Source organism: Cheilinus undulatus, linkage group 13, assembly GCF_018320785.1.
Source record: "Cheilinus undulatus linkage group 13, ASM1832078v1, whole genome shotgun sequence".
Lineage (NCBI taxonomy): Eukaryota > Metazoa > Chordata > Actinopteri > Labriformes > Labridae > Cheilinus > Cheilinus undulatus.
Window position 1 is genome coordinate 34,710,438 of NC_054877.1, and position 21,650 is coordinate 34,732,087.

Sequence of the window (21,650 nt, forward strand, 5' to 3'; positions counted from 1 at the left end):
TTAGTTCAGTTCACTTACCAAGCTAATAAAATCACATTTCTCAAGCTAAACAATACACATACAGAGTTTAAACAAACTGTTTTAGTTACAGCTAAAAGAACTCAGGGCCCTGCTATGAGAGGGAGCAGGAGCTCTGCATAAGTTTGGCACAGGACTTAAAATCCTTGTGTGTTACATCTTTTTGCCTGTCATGTTCTTTGAGAAATTTCTATTGTTGCGAGATAGAACAATGAAACTGTCTAATCAGTTTACCTAAATTATTATTTAGTTTTATTGAAATGAAAATGTGATACCGCATCGTCAATAAGGTGGCTGTTTGGATCTGCTTTCTTCTTATGTTTTCTTACAGCACATAGACACACTGTAAAGAGACATTTTCCTGCACTGTAAATCATTATGGATTGCTCTCTTCTTACTCTGAGAAATCACATAACCGTCACAGCTAGAGGCCTTTTTTTTTGTGAGATATTTCCTGGAAGTTCCTTTCTCTCCATCAGGCCTGTGAGCCGGAGACTGAAGGCGTAGAGCGGCTCATTATTTGAGCCTGTGTCGGTGACCTGCTGCTGACACAGAGCCGTGTGTCGGACACAGCTGCAGGCTGGAGGTAAAGAATTGTTTGTGGCTGCCTGCAGAGGAAGTCGACTCGGACACTTCCAATCAGCTCTTCGCCTTTTCATCCGGCTGTCTGGGTTTTTTCTTTCAAGAGCAGTTCTCCCGGAACTGCCAGAGATATAAATCATTAGAATTTACTGTTAGCTGGCTCTGTCTGCTCTAAATATAGATGTTTTTATTTAACTCAGCAGACAATAGTTTCCACCACCAGGCTTGTTATAGGAACAATTTGCTGGAGATATTCTGGAAGCAGGAGGAAGTATCAAAGCAATCAAAGTGAAGATTGTGCAATCTTCCTTATGATACATGAAATTGTCACTTTTTTGTCACTGAACCTGTGAGGACTAATATAAATAATTCCTTCATTATCTTCCTGTAAAATAACATATAGTTAAGGAGATTGAAATTGGAGTACATACAGACCTTCACGGCCAAGGTGGCAGTCAAAGGCCATGTAGGTGGTTATGTAACTTACCAGCAGGGCATCAGGATCAGTAGTGAATGCTAATAGGTGGAACTAGGGTGCTGCCAGTCTCTGAACCCATCAGCAGTCATCATCTGTCATCATATGATGAAGGCTTTTTACCTCTGGAGCGGGGATGGGTTTTTCTCTAGTTGCAGTGGAACTAGCGCTTAGTGTTAAATGACTTCCAGGCAAGATTTATGAGAAGATTTACAGAGTACACACACAAGTCCATCAGTATCCGTATGCATTTCAAACCTCGAGCATAAATGAGCAATAAAGAGTCCCAGCTCTAAAGTAGATTGTAAACATGATACTGAGGCTTTACTCAAACCTATTCCAACAGTAAAACCTGACGAGGAGATAATTCTTTTGTGATTTTCTCAAAAATAAGAGGATGTGAGTTTGCTGAAATAACATCATGATGCATCATTGTTCCCCATCGATTACCTTGACTATGGCGGCCCACCATAGTCTAATCTTTACCACCGCAGTCTAATTTTTCCCACAAACGTTACATTTTTACTAAGGCTGCGCTGCTCAGCAGTACATCAGCGCATGAGCCATGCTGTGCACAGTACAAACAATTTGCACCATGTGTTTGAGCTACAGATGCACATAAGCAAATGCAGACAAACATTTCTGGATAAAGACAGACCTTTACTTGCACTTGACCATCTGGGTCATCAACAGAACAACAAAAAGCCTCTTGGACCCATGCCTAAATCCCAACAGGAAGTCCACTAGCTTCATCTATATTTCAAAATGAGGCCGTTTTAATGGTGCCAAAAACTTGAATGTGTTCTTACAGCCAGTACTTGACCATTTGGGATGTGCATGTTTTTTAACCTTTTTTGAACTAATTAGAGGATATTGCGGTGGTTGGCAAGCATTCAGTATCTCCCAAATTTGACAGGAAGTTGGCATAACTCTTATATGCCACTTCTGATTTTATTCAAATTTCTTGTGTATTATCAAGGTCTGCTCCTCTACATGTTAAAAGGTTAATTTTATGGTTTTGCTTACCTAGGGTAAGAAGCCATAACACCTTGTACATAAAATGTCCTAATGTCCTTTTAATTTTACATGATAAACATCATCACCTCCCAGATCACATTTATTAGCATCTTGCTTTGTCATTCTGCCACATAGTGTTCACAGCCAGTATTACCTCATCTATAAAATGCAATGTGTTAATTATTTCTTTATCCAATGACAATCCTGTGAGGATCTACAAGCTCTTTCTGCTGCGCTGCAGCACACTGCACAATTTTTTCCCCAGTTTGTTAAGGTAGAAGTGTATGCATCAAAAAGATGTGAATCCCTTTTCTCAAGAACAGAATCATAATGGGTTAGAAGTGGCAAAAAGGGCAGAAACGATGGTGAAACTGGAATTTTCGAAGTAACAGAAATGGGTTATAAGTTGCAAAAATTGGTGAACAGAGGCACTGATAGCTATTAGTGGCAAAACAGGAAAAAAGGTGGTGTTAAAGGTTTGAAAGTGGCAAAAAAGGGGTGAAAAGGGGTTACAGATTGCAAAAATGGTTTTAAGGTGGCACAATGGTCATAACAAATAGTGAAATGTGGTTAAAACTGGCTAAAATAGGTGAATGTATTAGTGAAAAGGGGTTACTGTTAAAAATACCTCAAAAGAGGAAAAAAAACTGGAAATGGTTTAAAAGTAGCAGAAATTTGTGGAAAGGTGGTAAAATGTGTATAAAGTGACAAGAATGTGAAGAAAAATTGATGATAAGGGGTTAAGAATGGCAAAAATGGCTCAAAAGAGGCAGCAACAACTGGAAAGTGGCAACAACAGACAAAAAGTGTTGGAAATGGTTTAAAAGTGGAAAATGGCTAAAAAAAGATGCAGAAATGGGTGGAAAAGGTGAAGAAATGGGTTTAAAGTGGCAAAAATGTGTATAACGTGGCAAAAATGGGCAGAAACAAGTGATGAAATGGGTTAAAATGTGGCAAAAGTGTTAAAAAAAAATAGTAAAAAATGGGAGAAAATTGATGATGATGAAAAGTGGTGAATAATAGTGTTAAATATGGGCAGAAACAGTGGTTGAAAGGGATTAAAGAGCAGCACAAATAAATGATTTCAACGTCAGAACCCAATAATAATTTCAAACACTTTTCTGCTCTAAAAAGAGGGAACTGTTAGCCGGGATGCGCTGCTGATCAAACACATGTATCAATACTTGGGGAGGGCCCATTCACCTGGTTTGTCAGGGGCCCTGCCAATTATGTGGGCAGGCCTGATTATGGAACACAGTTTTGTGGATTCAGGCATTGATTTTGCTCTTAAATTGTACAAGATTGACGCAACTTTAAAATGTCCACATCTTCCTTCGTAGTCACTAAAGTGTCCAAAAATCCTGTTGGAAACAATGAATGGAACAAACGTGTTCAGTCATTTAGATCTGAGGTCTTGCAGTCAAACTTTAAAATCTATAAAATCTTTAGTAGCCCACATGCAGGGATTTTCTGTCAGTGTGAGAACGTGGTTCTCCTCACAACATAACATTCACACTTCCTCAGATTACACACATTATCCCCACACCCTGACTGAGTACTAAAACATGTAAGAGCTGTGAAGTAACTCAGTCATCAAACTCTCACACACATTGCAGTGGCGAGTCAGTTGTCTGGGGGAAAATCAGTGTCGAGGAGTCTCCTTATCCTCCCACGCGTCTGTTTTGATTGGCTGAGAGGCGTGATGTCACAGAGTGGACTGCCCTATAAAAAAGTGACTCTGCCACACAGACGGCAGACAAGCTGAAAGCTCACTCACATCCAGAGGGGAAGAAAAGCGCCACAAGACGCTGCATTCTTTATAAACAAACATCTTACTCTTGGAAATATCCTACAGCGGGAAACATCTCAATATGTGCAGAGGACTGGACTCACTGCCTACCACCTGCCTGGAGAGGTGAGGCTTTTATGACATTTTTCGTACTTTTCATTGAAGTGATGACTTGTGTACTACATTTACATTTAATATGGATTAAGTTTCATTGAATTTCATGCATGATAATTATGTTTTACTTTATTTTCCCAGGGCAAAGGAGCTGAAAGCTTTGTTTGGAAGTTTGCTACACAAGTCAGAGCACAGCATCACCAGCCAGTCAAAGAAAAATGACAAACTGAGGTAAGACAAACATTTAAATCATTATTTATCAAGTCAGGGTAATCAGAAAGCAAAACAGTGATTTATAGAACTTTTCCTAATGATTTGTTTTTGTTGCAGCAGGTTAAATGAGAATGAGCCTTTAAAATGGAAGGAGTCCTTCGACAAGCTGCTGTGCAGTCAAAGTAAGTTTTAAGACCATTGATGCAAATGCTTCAGATATTCCAGATGTCTTAAACTATAACCAGATGTTAACTTACTCTTTTGTATCTTTTTCCTCCAGATGGACTGTGCCTGTTCAGAGCATTTCTAGTCTCAGAGTTCAGTGAAGAAAACATCGCTTTCTACCTGGCATGTGAGGACTATCAGGCGTCAAAACCCTCCAAACAAGCAGCAAAAGCCAAGAAAATTTATGACGAGTTCATCGCTACTGATGCACCACGAGAGGTAAATATCAAAAAACTCTCAACAGACAATTAACAAGGCCATATCGCTTTGATTTCCTCACATACAAAAATTTAAACTATTTGTGGTGAATAGCCAATAATCTTAAACTCTTCTTCCTCTAAAAGGTAAATCTGGACCATCTAACCAAAGCCATCACAAAGGAGAACGTTGGGCACCCTGGACAGTCCTGTTTCGACTTGGCCCAGGCCAAAATCTACACCCTGATGGAGAAGGACTGCTACCCTCGCTTCTTAAAGTCCTCCACATACCTTGAAGTGAGCAGAAAAGCCAAAACAGGCTAAAAAAAAAAAAAAGGATGCAGCTGTTTTCAAAGGGACATAAGCTTTCTGACGCACAACAGAGACTGAGAAAGTTCTCCTGGAACAGCAACTTCAGTCTAGGGACTTATAGTGCCAAGTTGTGGAGGTATTTAGGAGATCTGAAGTTGCAAAGAGGTAGAGGCCCAAGCCCGAAGAAATCGGAGACACCAAGCTGTGAGAAAGGACTGAAAAAGACTGAGCCGCAGGCAGTGTCTACCTTTCAAAGACACATCTGTACTGGACGACCACGGCTGCATGAAGGAGAGCAGCCACAGTGGCAGAAAAATGCAGAGATTAAAAAATTAGTCAATTTCACACAACAAAACTACCACTGGGACAGATTCCCTTGCACTAATGATTATTTATTCATTATTTATTTAAGTTAATTGTAAAACATGTAAATGTTTTTTTTTTTTTTTTTTTATCAGAAGTACTGTATGTGAAAATAAGTGCAATGAATTAAAGATGATAAATTTTCCAGACACAAAAAGTGATTGTTTTGTTCCTTGGAGACTTGATATTTAGAGATGGAGGATGTGGTTAATGAGGTCAGGAAGAAATGTAGAAGAAAGGAAGAGGAAGACTTGCTCATGAGCGCTGTCATAGTTACTGATTTATTTTTGGGCCTCAGTGGTTCCACTTCAAAAGTATGTGACGGTATGACACCCTCTCTCTAAAGTTACAGGGAATGGAAGATATGAAGCAGGTTTGTGCATGTACAAGTGTGACTGTTCGTTTTAGACGCTAGGAGTTATGACATTATGAGCATGTTCTCCCTTCCACAGGATAAGAATAGGTGTTGGAATAAGTCAGTCAACCAAACAGCACCAGTTCATAAGAAAACATCTCAAGGCACTTTATAAAAAGAGCTGATAGAAACCAACAGGGCAACTACAAAAACAACAAACACAACAGATTTGTTGCTGCTGTGCCAGTAATAATGGTAAAAGTGTGTGTACTATTAGCAGCAACAGCAAAGTATAATCATGAGTCCAATATAAAGATTAATAACTATAATGAGGATAAAATGGAGAGTTGAAGCAGTTAAAGTCCAGCTGATTTTGTATTTACATTAACATTTATAATGAGGACAGTAGGGATTGGAGTGTGGCAGTAGGCTGACAAACCTACGATACATGAGAGCACAGACACTCCCAGAAGATAAGTGCTGTGAAAATGTCTTTTTCACAAAGATAACCCAAATAAACATAAAAGGCAGTTTTGAAAAGATTAATTCCTTTATAAAGGGAAAAAGCCATCCAAACCTACCTGCCACATTGTGAATAAGTCATTGCCCCTAAACCTAATAACTGGTTGTGCCACCCAACAACTATAAGCAAGCTTTTACGATGACTGGCAATCAACCTTGGAGGGTTTTCATGCATGAGCGCCTGTTTTAGGTCATGCCACAGCATCTCAAACAGATTTAGGCCCACACTTTGACTAAACCACTCCAAAACCTTAATTTTTTTCAGCCAGACAGAGGTGGACTTGCTAGTGGGTGTGTGTGCCAGGCAGGTTTGGATGACTTTTTCCCCTAATAAATGAAATCATCATTTAAAAGCTACTATTTAAATTTACTCGTTATCTTTGTCCTATATGAAAAATATGTTTCATGATCTGAAACACTTAAGTATCACAAATATGCCAAATAATAAAGAATCAGTATGGGGCAAACACATCTCTGCTCACAGCAGCATCTGAAAAGTTCCATGATGTGTTCAAGGGAGCTCGGTACTCTGAAGTTTCCGACCTCCAACGTAAATGCTGTGACACTGCTTTAAGTCCGACCTCCAACTCTGAAACATGGAGGAAAAAAAAGTCTATTTGATCTAATCGATAAAAATGAATGTTTATGTTATTTTCCCGGTGTTTCATCTAGAAAATACAAAGTTTTGATCCGAGAAATCCAGAGTTTCGAGTTTCATTGAAAGCAGCAGCTCCTGCAGTGGCTGCCATCTGATTACGGGATGCCGGAGTGTGTTTGTGTGTGTAATCTCGGGCATGCACAGCTCTGTTACACCTTTGTGTGAATTGCTTGTTGCGAAACAGAGATGAGCATTCCTTTTCGCCTTTATTGCGGAATCTCTGTGTAAAAACGGCTTAAAACACAGCATTTATTATTATTTTCAAATTTTTCTTGTCTTGGTGTGTATAATTTTGTCAATATTCATTTAACCTTTATTTAAACTTAAAAATCATTGAGGGCATTCCCTCATTTCCACTGATGTAGAGAGAACAACTAATGTCGAGTGTACAACCAATAAAATGCATGAAACAGCTGGTTTTCATCATAGTTATAAAAAGGACCAATAGGAACAAGTGTCTGCAGTTTTAATATTCTTTGTAAAGTGTACCATCTGAATGAAGCAGAGAAGTTAAAGTAGTTCTTCTAAATTAAGAGTTTGCTTGTGGAACTTCAAGCATCAGCCAGTCACTCTATCATGCTAATTAATGATTTTGAGACTGGTTTAACAAAGATATTGCATATCTGATGGCATTTTGCCAATTAAGGCTTTAACACAGACAATATCCAATGCCTCTTAGGTCTTACAGTTGGGCGTGCCCAGTCTGGAAACTTAAGCTCATTTATGCACTCAGTAATTTGTTTGAGCTCCTTTTGCATGAATTACTGCAGTCGTGTAACGTGGCATGGAGCCAATCAGTCTGTGGCACTGCTGCGGTGTTATGTAGCTCAGGTTTCTCTGATAGCAGCCTTCGGCTTGTCTTTATTGTTGAGTCTGGTGTCTCTTATCTTCATCTTGACATTTCCCCAGAGATTCTCTATGGGGTTCAGTTCAGACCAGTTGGCTGGCCAGTCAAACACAGTTACACCATGGTCAGCATGAGGTGCTCTAAAATCTCCTGGTAGATGTATGACAGTGTTGACTCTGGACTTGATAAACAGTGGACCAACAGCAGCAGATGATTGGCACCACAAACCATGACTGACTATAGAAACTGAAAACATTGGACTGTAAGCACCTTGGATTCTGGGTCTCTCTGATCTTCCTCTAGACCAATTCTTCTCAAGCCTGCGACCCCCAAAATAAAGGTGCCAGAGACCAGGGACCCCACTTTACCTAAGGGTGCTTGAACACAGCTGTTCACAATTAAGAAAAGTCATGTGCAGACAAGGCTGCCCATAAGGGGGGATAAGGGGGCTTGTCAGCTTTCTGGGGTCCAGCTAAACTGGGGGCCCATGGAGGTCAGCAAAAAATAGTCACTGTGAAGTTAAGCTGTGATATCTATATTTTATATTTAACCTGAATAATATGTTTTAAATTCTTTAGTGCCATAATGGCCTTCTTAAAAATGTTAACTAAGGCAGAAAATAGGCCGAAATTGGTGGTAATGGGTTAAACTAGCAAACGTGGGTGTTAAAAGCTGAAAAAGTGGTTAATGGAGTCAATAATGGGTCTACAGAGGCAATAATAGGCAGGAAGTGGCAAGAATTTTTTTCAGAAATGGCAAAACATACAGGGAAAAAAGTGTTGAAGAGAGTTTTAAATGTACAAAAATGGGTTTTAAGTTGCAAAATGGGTTAAAATTGACAAAATTTGTGGAAAAAAGTGATTTAAAAATTAAAATTACGCATAATTGGTGTAAAGTTGCAAATTTGTATTTTAAAAAGATATTCTTTTTTTCAAGACATCTGGAGATCCCCTTTCAGTGTTTCACGACCCCCACATTGAGAACCACTGCTCTAGACTCTGGAACCTTGGTCTCTGACTGAAATGCTGTATTGACTGTCAATTGATAACAGGGCTATGGAACATTTAGCAACCTTCCAGTTCTTTTTCTCCTTAGCCATGGTGAGAAGCTTATAATATTGTATCTGGTTCATGATTGGCTCCACACAAGGAACACGACACTTGTAGTCCACTTTCCTGTACGCCTCGGTGTGCCGTGGCTCTTGTTCCACTGACACCAGCCTCAGTTCACTTCCTATGAACAGGGCCGTTTCTGGGCATAGGCAATATAGGCGGTTGCCTAGGGCGCCATGCTGATGGGGGCGCCGTCATGAGACCTGTACATTTTGAATATTTCCACCAGTTTAACAGATCATCATCACCTGCACACCTGTAACCTCTGCGCACCTCGTTTGTGAAACAGTCTAGCCTCATCTCCACCACTCTCTCTCTCTCCATGCGCACCCCCGGCACCCGCACACTGGGAGCCGAGCAAGGCATTTAGAGGAAATAAGTTTTCTTTTTCCTCGTTCAAACAGCGCTGAACGGACAGGATTTAGAGAGAGAGCCCTGTGTTGGACAGCTAACACCCTACCTGCCCTTCCCCCCTGATTTCCTGACCATTAACACCTGCGCGTGCAGTGTGTGTCATCCCACCTGCACCCTCAACATGCGCGTCCAATTCTTCCTAAAGTCTGACCATCCACGTAAAACATGGAATGACAGAAGCTGCATTCAGTTTAAGAAATTATAATATTACATTCACTTAAGCACTGCCCTTGACAAATAAGGTGTTTTCACTGTTCTCGTCAGTTTTCTCACTGAATGGAGCATGAAAGATAACACTTACATCCTCATCAGCCATAACACTCCAAAAACATCGACTATAACAGCTGGAAGCCTGGACTAATTTAACGCTGGTTATATTAATAAGAGTAACGTCAGGGTCATATTTACAGACTTCATGTACACATCCTTTGTTTTTTAAGCCATCATTGTTCGCAAGTGCCAAAAAGCGCAGCGCTCCGTCAGCTCTCTGAGAGTTTGTTTGTACTCTGTTTGCCCCTCTCTGTCCCTGTCCTTGTCTGTCAATGAAATTCTTTATGAAAAGAGGCCAATTTTTAAGTTCACCCAGGACACCAAAATGGCTAGAAACAGCCCTGCCTATGAAGTTCCCTTTAATTCTTTAATCTGCTTTAATAGACAATCCTCTGAAGGCTGAGCTCCCCCCCCTGTTTCTTGTACACCTTTTCTGGCCACACTTTTCCCTTTAGTCAGTTTTCCATGAATACAGCCTCTGAGAATAGCCTGCCCTTTCAACAATGACTTTTAGTGGCTTACCCTCCTTGTGAAGATTGTCCCCTGGACATTTGTCAAGGCAGCAGTCTTCCCCATGATTGTGGTTGTGTGTCTGAACCAGAGCAAGAGAATGCAGGAAACTTCTGCAAATTTGACTTTTTCACATTATTTTAATAGTTTGAGATAGGGAGTTTTTTATTTTAAAAAGTTGTGAGCTAAAATTTTAAGGGAAGTACACTATATTCACGATCTTACCAAGTACAAGAGCAATTTTTTGGTACCAATCTGATGTCAGTTCCCTAAATAAAGCCAGCCATGTTTACAGCAGATGAGCTTATAGCCCAAGTAAACAAAGGGAAACAGCCAGCCGGCTCTGTCAAATGTAACCTTTAGACAAAACCAGGCAACCTGTTGACCCACTTAAAGCTTTTACACCAAGCCAAGCTTAAGTACGCTACGCAACAGATGATTGTAGTTTCATGTGTTACAATTTATTATTATATGTGGCTGTCCAGAAACAAATCAGAGCATTTTCTTTGACAGCTTTAAATGCGATGGACAGTTGCCTTGGAGACAGCGGTCACCTTTATTCTAACCACCTCCATGGTTGTTTACTACTTTAGCAGCAGCTCACCGTCTGTGAGTCACTTCATCCTCACCTCTTTCTTATACATAAGCCCCTTCTCTCCATTCTTCTCCTGTCGTCTATCATCACCACCCCCTCCCACTACTACTTTACACTCTCCCAATCCATCACCAGAGTCCTGTTCAAACACTGAAAGAGGTCCCTAAAGAGGCGAGGGCAAAGCCATTAGGACTGCTCTTACAGAGGTGGAAAATAATCAAGGCCACTCTGCACTTCATCGCTCTTTCTCTCACACAGAAGTGGTGTGTAATGAAGCCTCCTCTGAATGAGGATGTGCAGTAATAGAGATTAATTGAAAAACACACATTTGTGTTCAGCTCAGCTTGCTAAAACTCAGAAAGCTTTCCCTCAATAGACTTGACTTATTCTGTATTGTGCCCTACTGATTAGTACCCCGATATGCTCTGGATTTGGCAGATACTCATGATTCATGTCTTCTGCGTAATATCGTCATATACTTTTAAAAGCATGCAGAGACCTGATGAGGTGTGTCTGCATGTGGGTGGGCACACCATGTTGCCGTATCTGTCTTTATGTAACTTCGAATTGTGCTATCACGAAGGCGTAGTCAGGAAGCTTTTGAACTTTTATGACAGATAAAAAATAGAAATGATCAGGAGGGGAAACCAAGGGAGACAGAAGAGCTATCAAGATCAGTAAAAATAATTACGAATAGTTTCACTGCAGCAGTAATTTTCACAGAATACGGATACTATTAAAGTCACAGCGTCTGGCTGTAAAATTCTACCTCTAATTGAAAACAGGGAGGACTAATGGAGGCTAAACTCTGCATTTTTGTATGATGCGTGTTAGTTTCAAACAGATGTGGACAAAAGAACAATGAAAAAGTCATCTTGAATTCAAAGAGTCTGAGCGTGACTGGACTTCAACTCACTTCCTGTTCTCCCTCGCTGCTTTTATCCCTTTCTGACCCAAATTAAATAATGACATGCCACATGTTGGATACCTGAAACATTTGAATGAATATATTACTTTTTTCACCTTTATTGCTCAAAATCCTGTATTTTTATTATTTTGGAGAAATCTAACATGAACGGGGTAGAGGAAGTATTCATATCTCAAAATTTATTATAAATTTAAAAATACTTTTATAAGAAACTAGCCTACATTCAAAACTTTGAGTAAAAGAAGTCTAGTCTGTAGAGTGGCCTTCACTATTCATAGTGTTAGATCATAATAGCTGACTTTTGAGGGAAGTTGTGACCACCAGTATTTCCTTGAAAAAATCAATCTGTCAAATTGTATGGAGTCAAAAGTATAATATTATCATCTCAAGACTCCTGTGAGAAACTTTAACTTTGTGTCCATTTTGGCACCCCCTGTGGACAAAGTGTAACCTGACACACCGCATAACTGTTTCCTATAGCCACTGAACAGTATACATTTCACATTCATCTGAGAAAACTCCCAGAAGAAGCGTTTGGGAGGGGTAGGACCTTTAAAAAAAAAATATATCAGAAAATAATTGGATGAATATTCTGTCTGTCAAATTCAATACGGCAAGCCCCACCTGCCCTGATCGCCCCAACAAAAATCCTGACAAATTACACATTTTTAAATTTATTGAACTAACACCAAGTAATGTAGGAGGCCATTTGTGCCTGACAGGTAACTGGTGTAGCCTTTGCCATGCGTCGTTCCTGCTGTCGATACTCAGTGAGTTTTCTCTTAAAGAAATCCAGTGGCTTGGTGACGTGACTTGGTCGTGTTGTCTCCAGGTATCTCCTCAATTTGTTGGGCCTCATGCTGTCTGCTGCTTCTGTTTCAGAAACAGAACACACACGGGTCTCTCCTCTGCCCCCACCACTGTTACCATGAATCCAAAACCTAGATAACTCTTGTCATATTTTCTTTTTGGTTGGCTTTTTGGTTGACTTGGCCCGTCTGTCTTGTGTGTGTGTGTGATGCCGCTGGCTCACCAACCTTGGCGGTCCGTGTCACAAATCTACCCATATTGTTCAGAGTAGCCTGCTACCGTGTTTTGTGAAAGTTTGCTCTGTTCCGCTGCAATTAACATGCCGACATTAGATTTTTCTCCCGGTTGCCTATCAAATGCTGTATAATAATTTATTGTTCTTTTAATTTCAGCTACATGTAGGCTATTGTGTGTGGGTGTTTTGTTTCGAGTGAATGATCTTTATTGTTAAAATTATTCACTTTTTACTGATTTGGTAATTGCATATTTTTCTGCCGGACAATCACCTGTGAAACTGGCCAAAGGCCAGTAAATGCTGGCTAATGCTGGCAGTCCGAGTGCATCGGTCCGTGGAGCCCTGGATCGGTAAAAAAGCGGCATGAACTGGCCTTTGGGCCGGTTTTAATGTTAGAGATCGGTTCATTCAGGCTCTGCTGCTTGTTTTCATAGCCCATTCCACCATGCTTTGGCTTAGCGTCTGTAATCTTACATGACCTATGGTTCCAATCGCCGTCGTCGCCTAAGCGTCTTTCAGTTGTAGTTCTGCACCTCAGAAGAAAGTCATGTAAACTTTATATGAAGGAAGGATAACTTTCGAAATGTCTGCCCGTCTGTACACTCATGAATCTCACCTGTTGAGGCGGTGGAGCTAAAGTTTAGCTAAGAAGCTAACGCTCTACGCAGCACAAATAGACCCGAACATAAACACTTTCCTTAGTTTAAAATGGGAGAAGTCTTCAGTTATCACTGTAACAACAGCCCTTTTATTCACGGGGTTTACAACCATAATGTGTTGTTGGAAGTGATTGATTTGGTGATCATCTGAGCCCACTGATATGATATTAAACAGAGAGGACTTGAAAACAATCAAGAACGGTCAGATACACAGAGAAAGGAAATAACAATGTTTTTGCAACATGTAGATTGAATACTCACATTTGGAGGAATTATGAAAAGAAAAAATTGTATAGAAAGCTGTTTTAATTTGAGTGTTTTCAAATTTATTTTAACCACTTGTTCTCCTGTACTAGCAGACACACAGAGCTCTGTCTATCCAAATCTCCTTGTGACTTTAAATTCGTTTTAATTTGTGCTTCTGGGGAAAACTTGATATTTAGTTTGTACAGTTATTGGGATTAATAATGCTAAGGAAGTTACAAGTACAGAAGGACAAACATGTACCAGTAGCACAGGAGGCCTGGCATTTAGTCTGTTTTATAAATAAGATAAAATAAACTTAGATTATTATGGAATTATCTTGTTTTCCCCTGTTTTGCTAATTTTTTGTTAAAGCAAAAGGTTATTTTGATTCTATAATCAGATTGTACGGATCAAATCAGACCAAACCAAATTGGATCGGATTGAATCGTTCTGTATTTTAATGAATCATCAGTGAATAGAATCATAGTCTGTGAATCGAGATTTGAATCAAATTGTCCTGGGAAGGAGAGATTCACACCCCACCTCCCACTGATCTTATTCCGCTGGTGATAACAGCAAGTCTTGACTCTTCATTTAAAGAGAACTACAAGAAGAAAGAAATGCTTTTACAGGTTCATAACTTCTTGGAAATTTCCTGAGCTAAATTTCCCAAGCTATTTTTAGCCGCTGGAGTTTCCTTCAGTAAAAGGCTGCCAATCCAAACCCTAACACTAATGGAAAATATGAGGAAGGATTTTGACAACCGCTCAAAGTAAGAGAGAAAATCGTGAGGGAAACAGCTGGCAACATTTAAAATAAAAGCCTCTTGCCAGCCAACAAGTGTCAAGATGGAAAATTTGTTACTGAAGTGTAACGATATAATAAGAAACCAAATTGATTAGTTTTTAAGTGCTTCGTATTAAAACTGTGTTTTCTGTAAAACTAATTTTATACTTTTCATTTCTTTCCTTTCCTCCTTTCTTCTTTAGCATACAACCCTAATTCTAAAAACAATGGTGTGCTGTGTAACGTAAATAAAAACAGAATACCATGACTTGCAAAACTCAAACACATATTTTATTCAAAATAGAACAAACAACATACCAGATGCTAAAATTGAGACATATCAACATTTCATGAAAAATATTAGCTCATTTGAATTTGATGGAACCAACACATCTCAGAACACTAGGGGCAGGGCCATATGTAGCATCCCCTCTTATTTCAACAACAGAAACATCTCTAAACATCTGTAAAGTGAGGAAAACAGTTAGGTCTAATGTTTTCTTTTGGTGAAAGTTCTGGACTGCAGGCAGGCCAAGTCAGCACCCAGACTCAACTGTGAAGTTATGCAGTTACGATGGATGCGGTTTGTGGTTTAGCATCGTCTTGCTGAAATATGCAAGGCCTTCCCTGAAACAGACTTTGTCTGGATGGAAGCATATGTTGCTCTAAAACCTCTTTATATTTTTCAACATGTTTCAAGATGTTTAAGCTACCCACACCACAGGCACTAATGCAAGCCCATACCATCAGAGAGGCTTTTCAACTGTGTCCTGATAAGTTTTTTACTCTGCAGGACACTGCATCCTTTCCAAAAAGAAATTCAAATTTTGATTCATCTGACCTCAGAAAAGTTTTCCATTTTGCCTCAATCCATTTGAAATGAGCTTTGGTCCAGAGAGGAAAGCAGTGTTTTTTCTTACATATGGCTTCATCTTTGCATGATAAAGCTTTAACTTGCATTTGTGGATGGTATAATGTCCACTGTGTTAACAGACATTGATTTCTGGAAGTGTTCCTGAGCCCATACAGTGATTTCCAGTACAGAATCCTACTTGTTTCTAATGCAGTGCCACCTTAAGATCATGAACATCCACTAGTGACTTTTGGCTTTTCCCTTGCACACAGAGATTTCCAGGTTCTCTGAATCTTTTTGATATTATGTACTGCAGACGGTGGGATGTTCAATATCTATGCAATTTTATGTTTAGAAACATTTTCCTGATATTGTTCCACAATTTTTAGACGCAGTCTTTTACAGATCGGTGAACCTCTGCCCATCTTTACTCCTGAGAGGCTCTGCCACTCTAAAATACTTGTTTTATACCCAATCATGTTACTGACCTTTCGCCAGTTAACCATAGTTGCAAGCTGTTTTTGACTGATACAACTTTTCCAGCTTTTTGATGCTCTGTCCATACTTTTTTGAGATGTGTTGCTACCATCAAATTCAAAATGAGTAAATATTTTCTATGAAATTTTTAAATGTCTCTGTTTCAATTTCTGTTTGTTTTCTTTTGTTGTTGTTGTTGTTGTTGTTGTATTTTAAATAAAATATGAATTTATGACATTTGCAAATCAACACATTCTGTTTTAATTTACATTTTACATATTGCCCCAATTTTGGGGGAATTAGGATGGAAATTGAAATGCAATTGCTAACATTTTATCCCTATTCATATCAAAATTGAATTTAAAATGCCTCATTAAAATACATAAAGAGGAATTTTGTCCATCATATTTTGATTTATTTCACTATTTTTTGCCCCCCCCAAATATATAAATAAACATTATTTTCACTTACTAAGCAGTTATTTCCAGCTGGCTAGTCATAAACATCCAGTGTTTTTAACAGAAGAGCCAGTTTTATTTCAGGACATCCTTCTCCAAACATTCAGCATCATAAACTTTTACTGCCTGTGTTGTAAACATCCCACACCAGTATGAGCTGGCCTGGGAGAGGCTGCACCCTCGGTGAGTGTTTCTAAACGGGGATCGGTTTAAGTGGACGGCTTTAAATGTCAGCAAAGTGTGGCAGCAGAGAGGCGGAGCTCTGTTAAACGCTGGATCTGTCTCATCTGGGTGCCCACTCCACCAGTTAAAATGAGTCAGAGGGCTCATTTAAAAACATATTCTCTGGGTGAGTGGTGATCAATTGTGTCGTCGCCCGCAGTGCTCAGATTTGAGAGACTGGTGTAAAAACAAAGAGCTGGAGTCATGGTAACCAGGTTACTAAGGGAACAAACTCATCACTGCTGAGTGATAGTCTACTAATGTTCACTTCAAAATGCTCAAAAGTACCACAAGAGCTTCATTTTCATCTCATTTGGATTGCATAATGTAAAAAACAGGCTACAAATATACTCTTTATGAGCTCTTATTTTGGCGATCCTCTTGTCAGGCATCGTTAAGAGTCATGATTAGAGGATATTTAAACAAGTGTGATATTTGATAACTTAACTCTGGTCTGTTTTGTTAACATCTGGTCGACATTTTTCCTTATAGGCCATATGGATAGAGCGAACAGTGATACATGTTTGCCTTCAATAACTTTGAGAGACATGATAATGATGGTAAAAAGCGGTCTGATATTTTTCAGTTAAATGGTTGAGTGCAGTCCCACCTCAGGGCTGCTTGTTTCCTCTTACAGTTTATAGACATGCAAATCAGATGTAAGTGAGACGAGAGAGTGGGAGTGTGATGTGGTTGGTCTGTGTGTTTAGGCCTGTCCAGGGTGTTTCCCTCTTTTCTACCCAGTGTGGGCGGAAACAGGTAGATAGAGAGGCTGTATTACAGGCAAGTTATGAAAACACATCTTTGGTTGTAGCAGACAGCCTAGTGACGTGAATCTGCTTTACTCTGTAACAATTATGATTCTGTATATGTGGGAGAATACTAGTAGTAGTATTAGTCAAGTAAGTGGAGGAAGATATTGTTTCATTTTGCAATTCATGAAAGAGAGTGACAGTGCCAAGGGAAGACAGCAAAGTTGAGAAAAAAAGCTGAAATGTCAAGAAAAAGTGGACTCCAATGTCGACTCCAAGATTGCAGTTCAAACATTATTCTCAAACTTTCAACTTTATTCTTGACATTTCAACTTTTCTTAAAGTGCATAACAAAAAAAACAACCTCCTCTTCTCATTTTTTCTTCCTCATGCCTGGCCAAGACACTTGCTGTTAACACACATGACACGTGAACACACACATGTGGTAGAAGCAGTGTGGAGGCGGAAGAGGTTTGACATTCAAACAGCAGCTGAGACAACAATGATTAGCTTACAAGTTTTCTTTAAAAAAAACTGATAAATGTAATCCACAGTTCTTCATGTGTACAATGTGGTAATAAGTGAGAATTATGTCTGTCAAACCAGCTGGGATGGATAAATTCAGTTTTAGAGATAACCTGTAAAAATCAATATAAAAACTGGGCTACAGTTCAGTATTTTGACACAATAATGAAAAACTTAACGGAAACATTCATGAGGACTCTGTTTTTATCAGCTGCTGTAACGATGACATTAGTCTGTGCCCAGAGGACAATGTTGTGGAAAGAACAGATGGTGTAATTTGATATTGTGATGTCCACTGATCTGATCTGATTGATTATTGATGTTGATAGGTTAGTTCTGATCTCAGAACCAGCATTGAAGTAACCTCCACGAGTGTCCCCATATTTACAGCTTACATTCCACACATCTGGTAGTTGTACAGTGCCTATAAAAAGTATGCACCCCCCTTGGATGTTTCACCCTTTTATTGATTTTATTTATTGTATAAGTGATTGAATAAGTATTCACCCCCTTCAAGTCAGTATTTAGTGGATGCACGTTAGGCTGCAATCACAGCCCTGAGTCTGACGGTCTGTATAGTAAGGTCTCAATCAGACGCTGCATTTTTACTCCATTCTTCTTTGGAAGACTGCTCAGGTTCTGTCAGGCTGCATGGGGATCAGGCATGTACAGCCCTTTTCAAGTCAAGTCACAAATTCTTGGTTGGATTGAGGTCTGGGCTTGAGCTCGGCCCCTCCAGAACATTGAATTGCTTTTGCTGTATGCTTCTGGTAATTGTCTTGCTGGAAAATAAATCTTCTCCAAAGCTGTAGTTCTCCTGCAGAATGAATAACCAAACATAGCATCTTGTCTAATGGCCAAAAAGTGCCAATTTGGTCTCAACAGACCAGAGAACTTGAGACCTGTTCTCAAGAAAACTTCCATTTTGATTTTGAGCCATAATAATTTGAGTTTCAGGCCAAGATATAATAAGAATGAGCAAATAGTGTGTGTGAATGTGTCTATTCAGAGAGTCCCTCTGTGGTTTTGCCTATGACTCCACCACATGTCCATTTTAATGAAAGTTTCCTCCTGCCACACATTTCAGTAAACTTCATGATTGAAAAAGCCTCTTCCTGGGAAAATTAGCCAGTTGTCTGCGACAAGCAACACATATCAAGATTAAGGATTACAAAACGTCAGCAACAATCCCTGTCCCACATTTTTCCTATAGGACATTTACTCTAACATTTTATAATTTCCTTCTAAAAGGTGAGTAAATCTTAAGTGCTGAGTACAAGAAGCACTTCCCACCATGCTTTTGTCAGCTTATTTACTATTTCTTTATTTATTCTGCATTAGTTTGATGCTTTCCTCTAATGGGATTTTACTTCAGACAGAGTTGTGAAATTTAAGACGCCATAAAAGCTTGCGAGTCATTTAATATGCTGGACAAGTTCAGACATAAATCAGACTAACTGTGCAGTGATGCTGCTGATAGCATTAAGATCCATTGCCTTATCTTCAGTAGATTATTTAAATGGGAACATGACGTTCTGAAAAGAGGAGGAAAGAGTCAAAGTAAACAGAGTAAACTGAGGCCAACATGCTTCTTTATAGGAATGTTTGATAGTAGCATGGACAGTAGCCTAAATGTGAGGTCAGGAGAATGCTAGCTTAGCCTAGCATAAATAATGGAAACAGATATGAGGAGCAGACTTTTAGCAAAGCTTTTAAGTACCAAAAATGTCTTGAACAAGCAAAGGATAAAGGAGTTGATGTGTTCTGTGTTACACCACTACTACTGCTGATGAAACTCTATTACAAGGATGAGGCAATTCGAGGGTTAGTTGTGTCACTGAACAATGAGTCACATTGTTATTTCTTTCCATTGTAATAGCTGCAAGTAAGCTAACGTTGGCTAACATTTAGAGGTATCCATTTCCTCTCTCTCCCTTTGATGTGTCCTTGTTTTCTGGCTAACACACCATCAGTAAAAACAGTGAAACTTTGAATGAATTTACAAGTTTCTCTGGGCCGAGGTCACATGACGATATTTGGACGCCATAAAATAATACCACATTGGGCCCCACCATTAGAGCCAATATCAACGCTTCACAATAACTATTACTACACCTCCATTATGCAAAAAGTTATTTCATGCTTATATAACTAGAATTATAAATAGCAAACTAACAAACCTGTTATTGAACAACTGTAAAGCACATGAAATATTTTAAAAAGTAGAGAAAAAATATAATAAATATTATATTGCTTAACGTTGTTAAAACAGAATAAATGGGTTTACTTCATTCAAACACCTTTCTAAATGTTTATTCGAATCTTTTATTCATCAGTCCTCAAACATTTCTGATCTGTTAAACCGATAACAATTTCATGACACTAAATTGTCTATGACTCTTGTACTCAGTGTCATATAGGCGTTCAAGTACATTGTGGAATATATACAAGCCGAGTCCTACTTAAGAAATGTTCTTGGGCTTCTTTTTCAGTCTTAAAGTCACTTTATTGTTCACAGTTTTGATGAAACATTTTCCTGATGTGGTGAACAAACTCTCATAAATATATCTTGTCATAAAACATTAAATAATCATGATTGCACATTTTCTTAGTTAGCTTTCCTTCCTTTAACACTGAAAGTTGTGGATCTTGGCTTATAACTCAGTGTTTTTAATGGTTGCTGATACTATTATTTACTTCCAGGCAAAACAAATTTTCTTTTTCTTTTTTTTCAAATATTGTGACTAAATTAAGCCATATTCCCAGAGTAACCAGAGCACAAACCAAACAGAAACAGGCTTACATGAACAGTATAAAAAGTTCCTCCACCAGGGGGCTCTCAACAAAAACAATAACAGATGATGAGTACAGACCAGGACTGCCCAGCTCCACCCGTCTCAGCGGTTTGGTTCTTCTTTAAATCCAGGACTCTTTTCAGTTAAAAAAATGGAACCTCATTAGGTGTATTTACTCAACGGAAAAATGTTTTGTTTTCATTCACAAATTTCTCAATGAGGGAGTGATGCACTGAAAAAGGCACTTACACGTCGAGCCACATTGAGAATCCCCGAAGTTCCTCAAAGGACTAAGTTCTTCAAACTGAGAATTTTCAAGGATACAGTCCACTTAGAGGAATTACCCACAATCCAATGCCCACCATTTTCCATGGGAGCCCATTTCCACCAAATAAAAAAAAGAAAAAATGTGAAAGTGAGGCAATTCTCGAATAAAAAATCCTTAGTCATAGTTATGAGATTAAAAAAAATGTCTATATTATGAGATAAAAAATTATGGGTAAAGTCATAATTATGAAAATTTATCTCATAATTTTGACTTTTTATCTCATAATTATTATTTAGGATTCTTCTTTTTTTAATTCCCTGACTTCCACGTTTTTCTTTTTTAAGTGACAGAGATAGGCTTCAATAGTTTTCCATCTTTCATCAAAAAAAGTTAAAGATAGCATTATATCAGGAGGAAGCCTGGTCCTCAACCACTCAGTACACTTTTAAATGTCCTGTTTCCACTGTAAATATGTTATCATGATTTTATGGCATCAAAATAAAGCTGGAAAAGTATAAGCAGCACCGCTGAATATAATTATATGAGTTTATCATATGATGAATATGATTATAAGATCATATTATATATTTTATGATTATATGTTGATATGATAGTATATTAGACAGTACTGGGTTAAAGTTGTATAAGCTGTTGTTAGTACCCCTCCCATTTTGATTTCTATGGCTGCTGGGTGTATAGGTGTGACCATTCCAATGACATGATCCCGCGCACTCGCTAGCCTGTTTCAAATATGTGTTCAAGTTTCCAGGGAGGCCCCTTGCCTCACCTTATAGGACCTGATTTGGGAGGATCCTTCCTACAGAAGACAGATAGCATAAAGGTTGCATAAAAAAGACTTGTCCAGTAACAATTATGAAAATTTAGAGTTTCTCTGTCTTTGATAAGTTAAGGGAAAGTTAAATAAAACACAAAATATAGGTATGTTCACTGTTAAAATGAATGTATTGTATTTTTTTTCAGTGTAGAAATTCTACGTACTGTATCTTTAACTTACCTCACTCGTGTGGACAGTGATAGCACAACGTGT

The 21,650-nt window shown here is 38.8% G+C and overlaps 1 protein-coding gene across 2 annotated transcripts; it reads left to right on the forward strand.

The window, feature by feature from the left end:
* Positions 1-3,861: 3,861 nt before the first annotated feature.
* Positions 3,862-5,449, forward strand: rgs5b (regulator of G protein signaling 5b). Of its 2 annotated transcripts, none has more exons than XM_041803801.1 (5): positions 3,862-4,007; positions 4,137-4,226; positions 4,326-4,390; positions 4,489-4,652; positions 4,778-5,449. In XM_041803801.1, the coding sequence occupies exons 1-5, from the start codon at positions 3,964-3,966 to the stop codon at positions 4,952-4,954; spliced, it is 540 nt and encodes a 179-aa protein (XP_041659735.1). In that variant the 5' UTR covers positions 3,862-3,963; the 3' UTR covers positions 4,955-5,449. The 2 variants fall into 2 exon arrangements, with proteins under 2 accessions (XP_041659735.1, XP_041659736.1); XM_041803802.1 differs by having other exon boundaries at positions 4,329-4,390.
* Positions 5,450-21,650: the final 16,201 nt, after the last annotated feature.

Excerpts from the sequence above, each read along its gene's own strand:
- rgs5b (XM_041803801.1), top strand. The coding sequence starts at position 3,964 with ATGTGCAGAGGACTGGACTCACTGCCTACCACCTGCCTGGAGAG. Across the intron at positions 4,227-4,325 it reads AAGAAAAATGACAAACTGAG|CAGGTTAAATGAGAATGAGC; the intron begins GTAAGACAAACA and ends TTTTTGTTGCAG. Across the intron at positions 4,653-4,777 it reads CTACTGATGCACCACGAGAG|GTAAATCTGGACCATCTAAC; the intron begins GTAAATATCAAA and ends TTCCTCTAAAAG.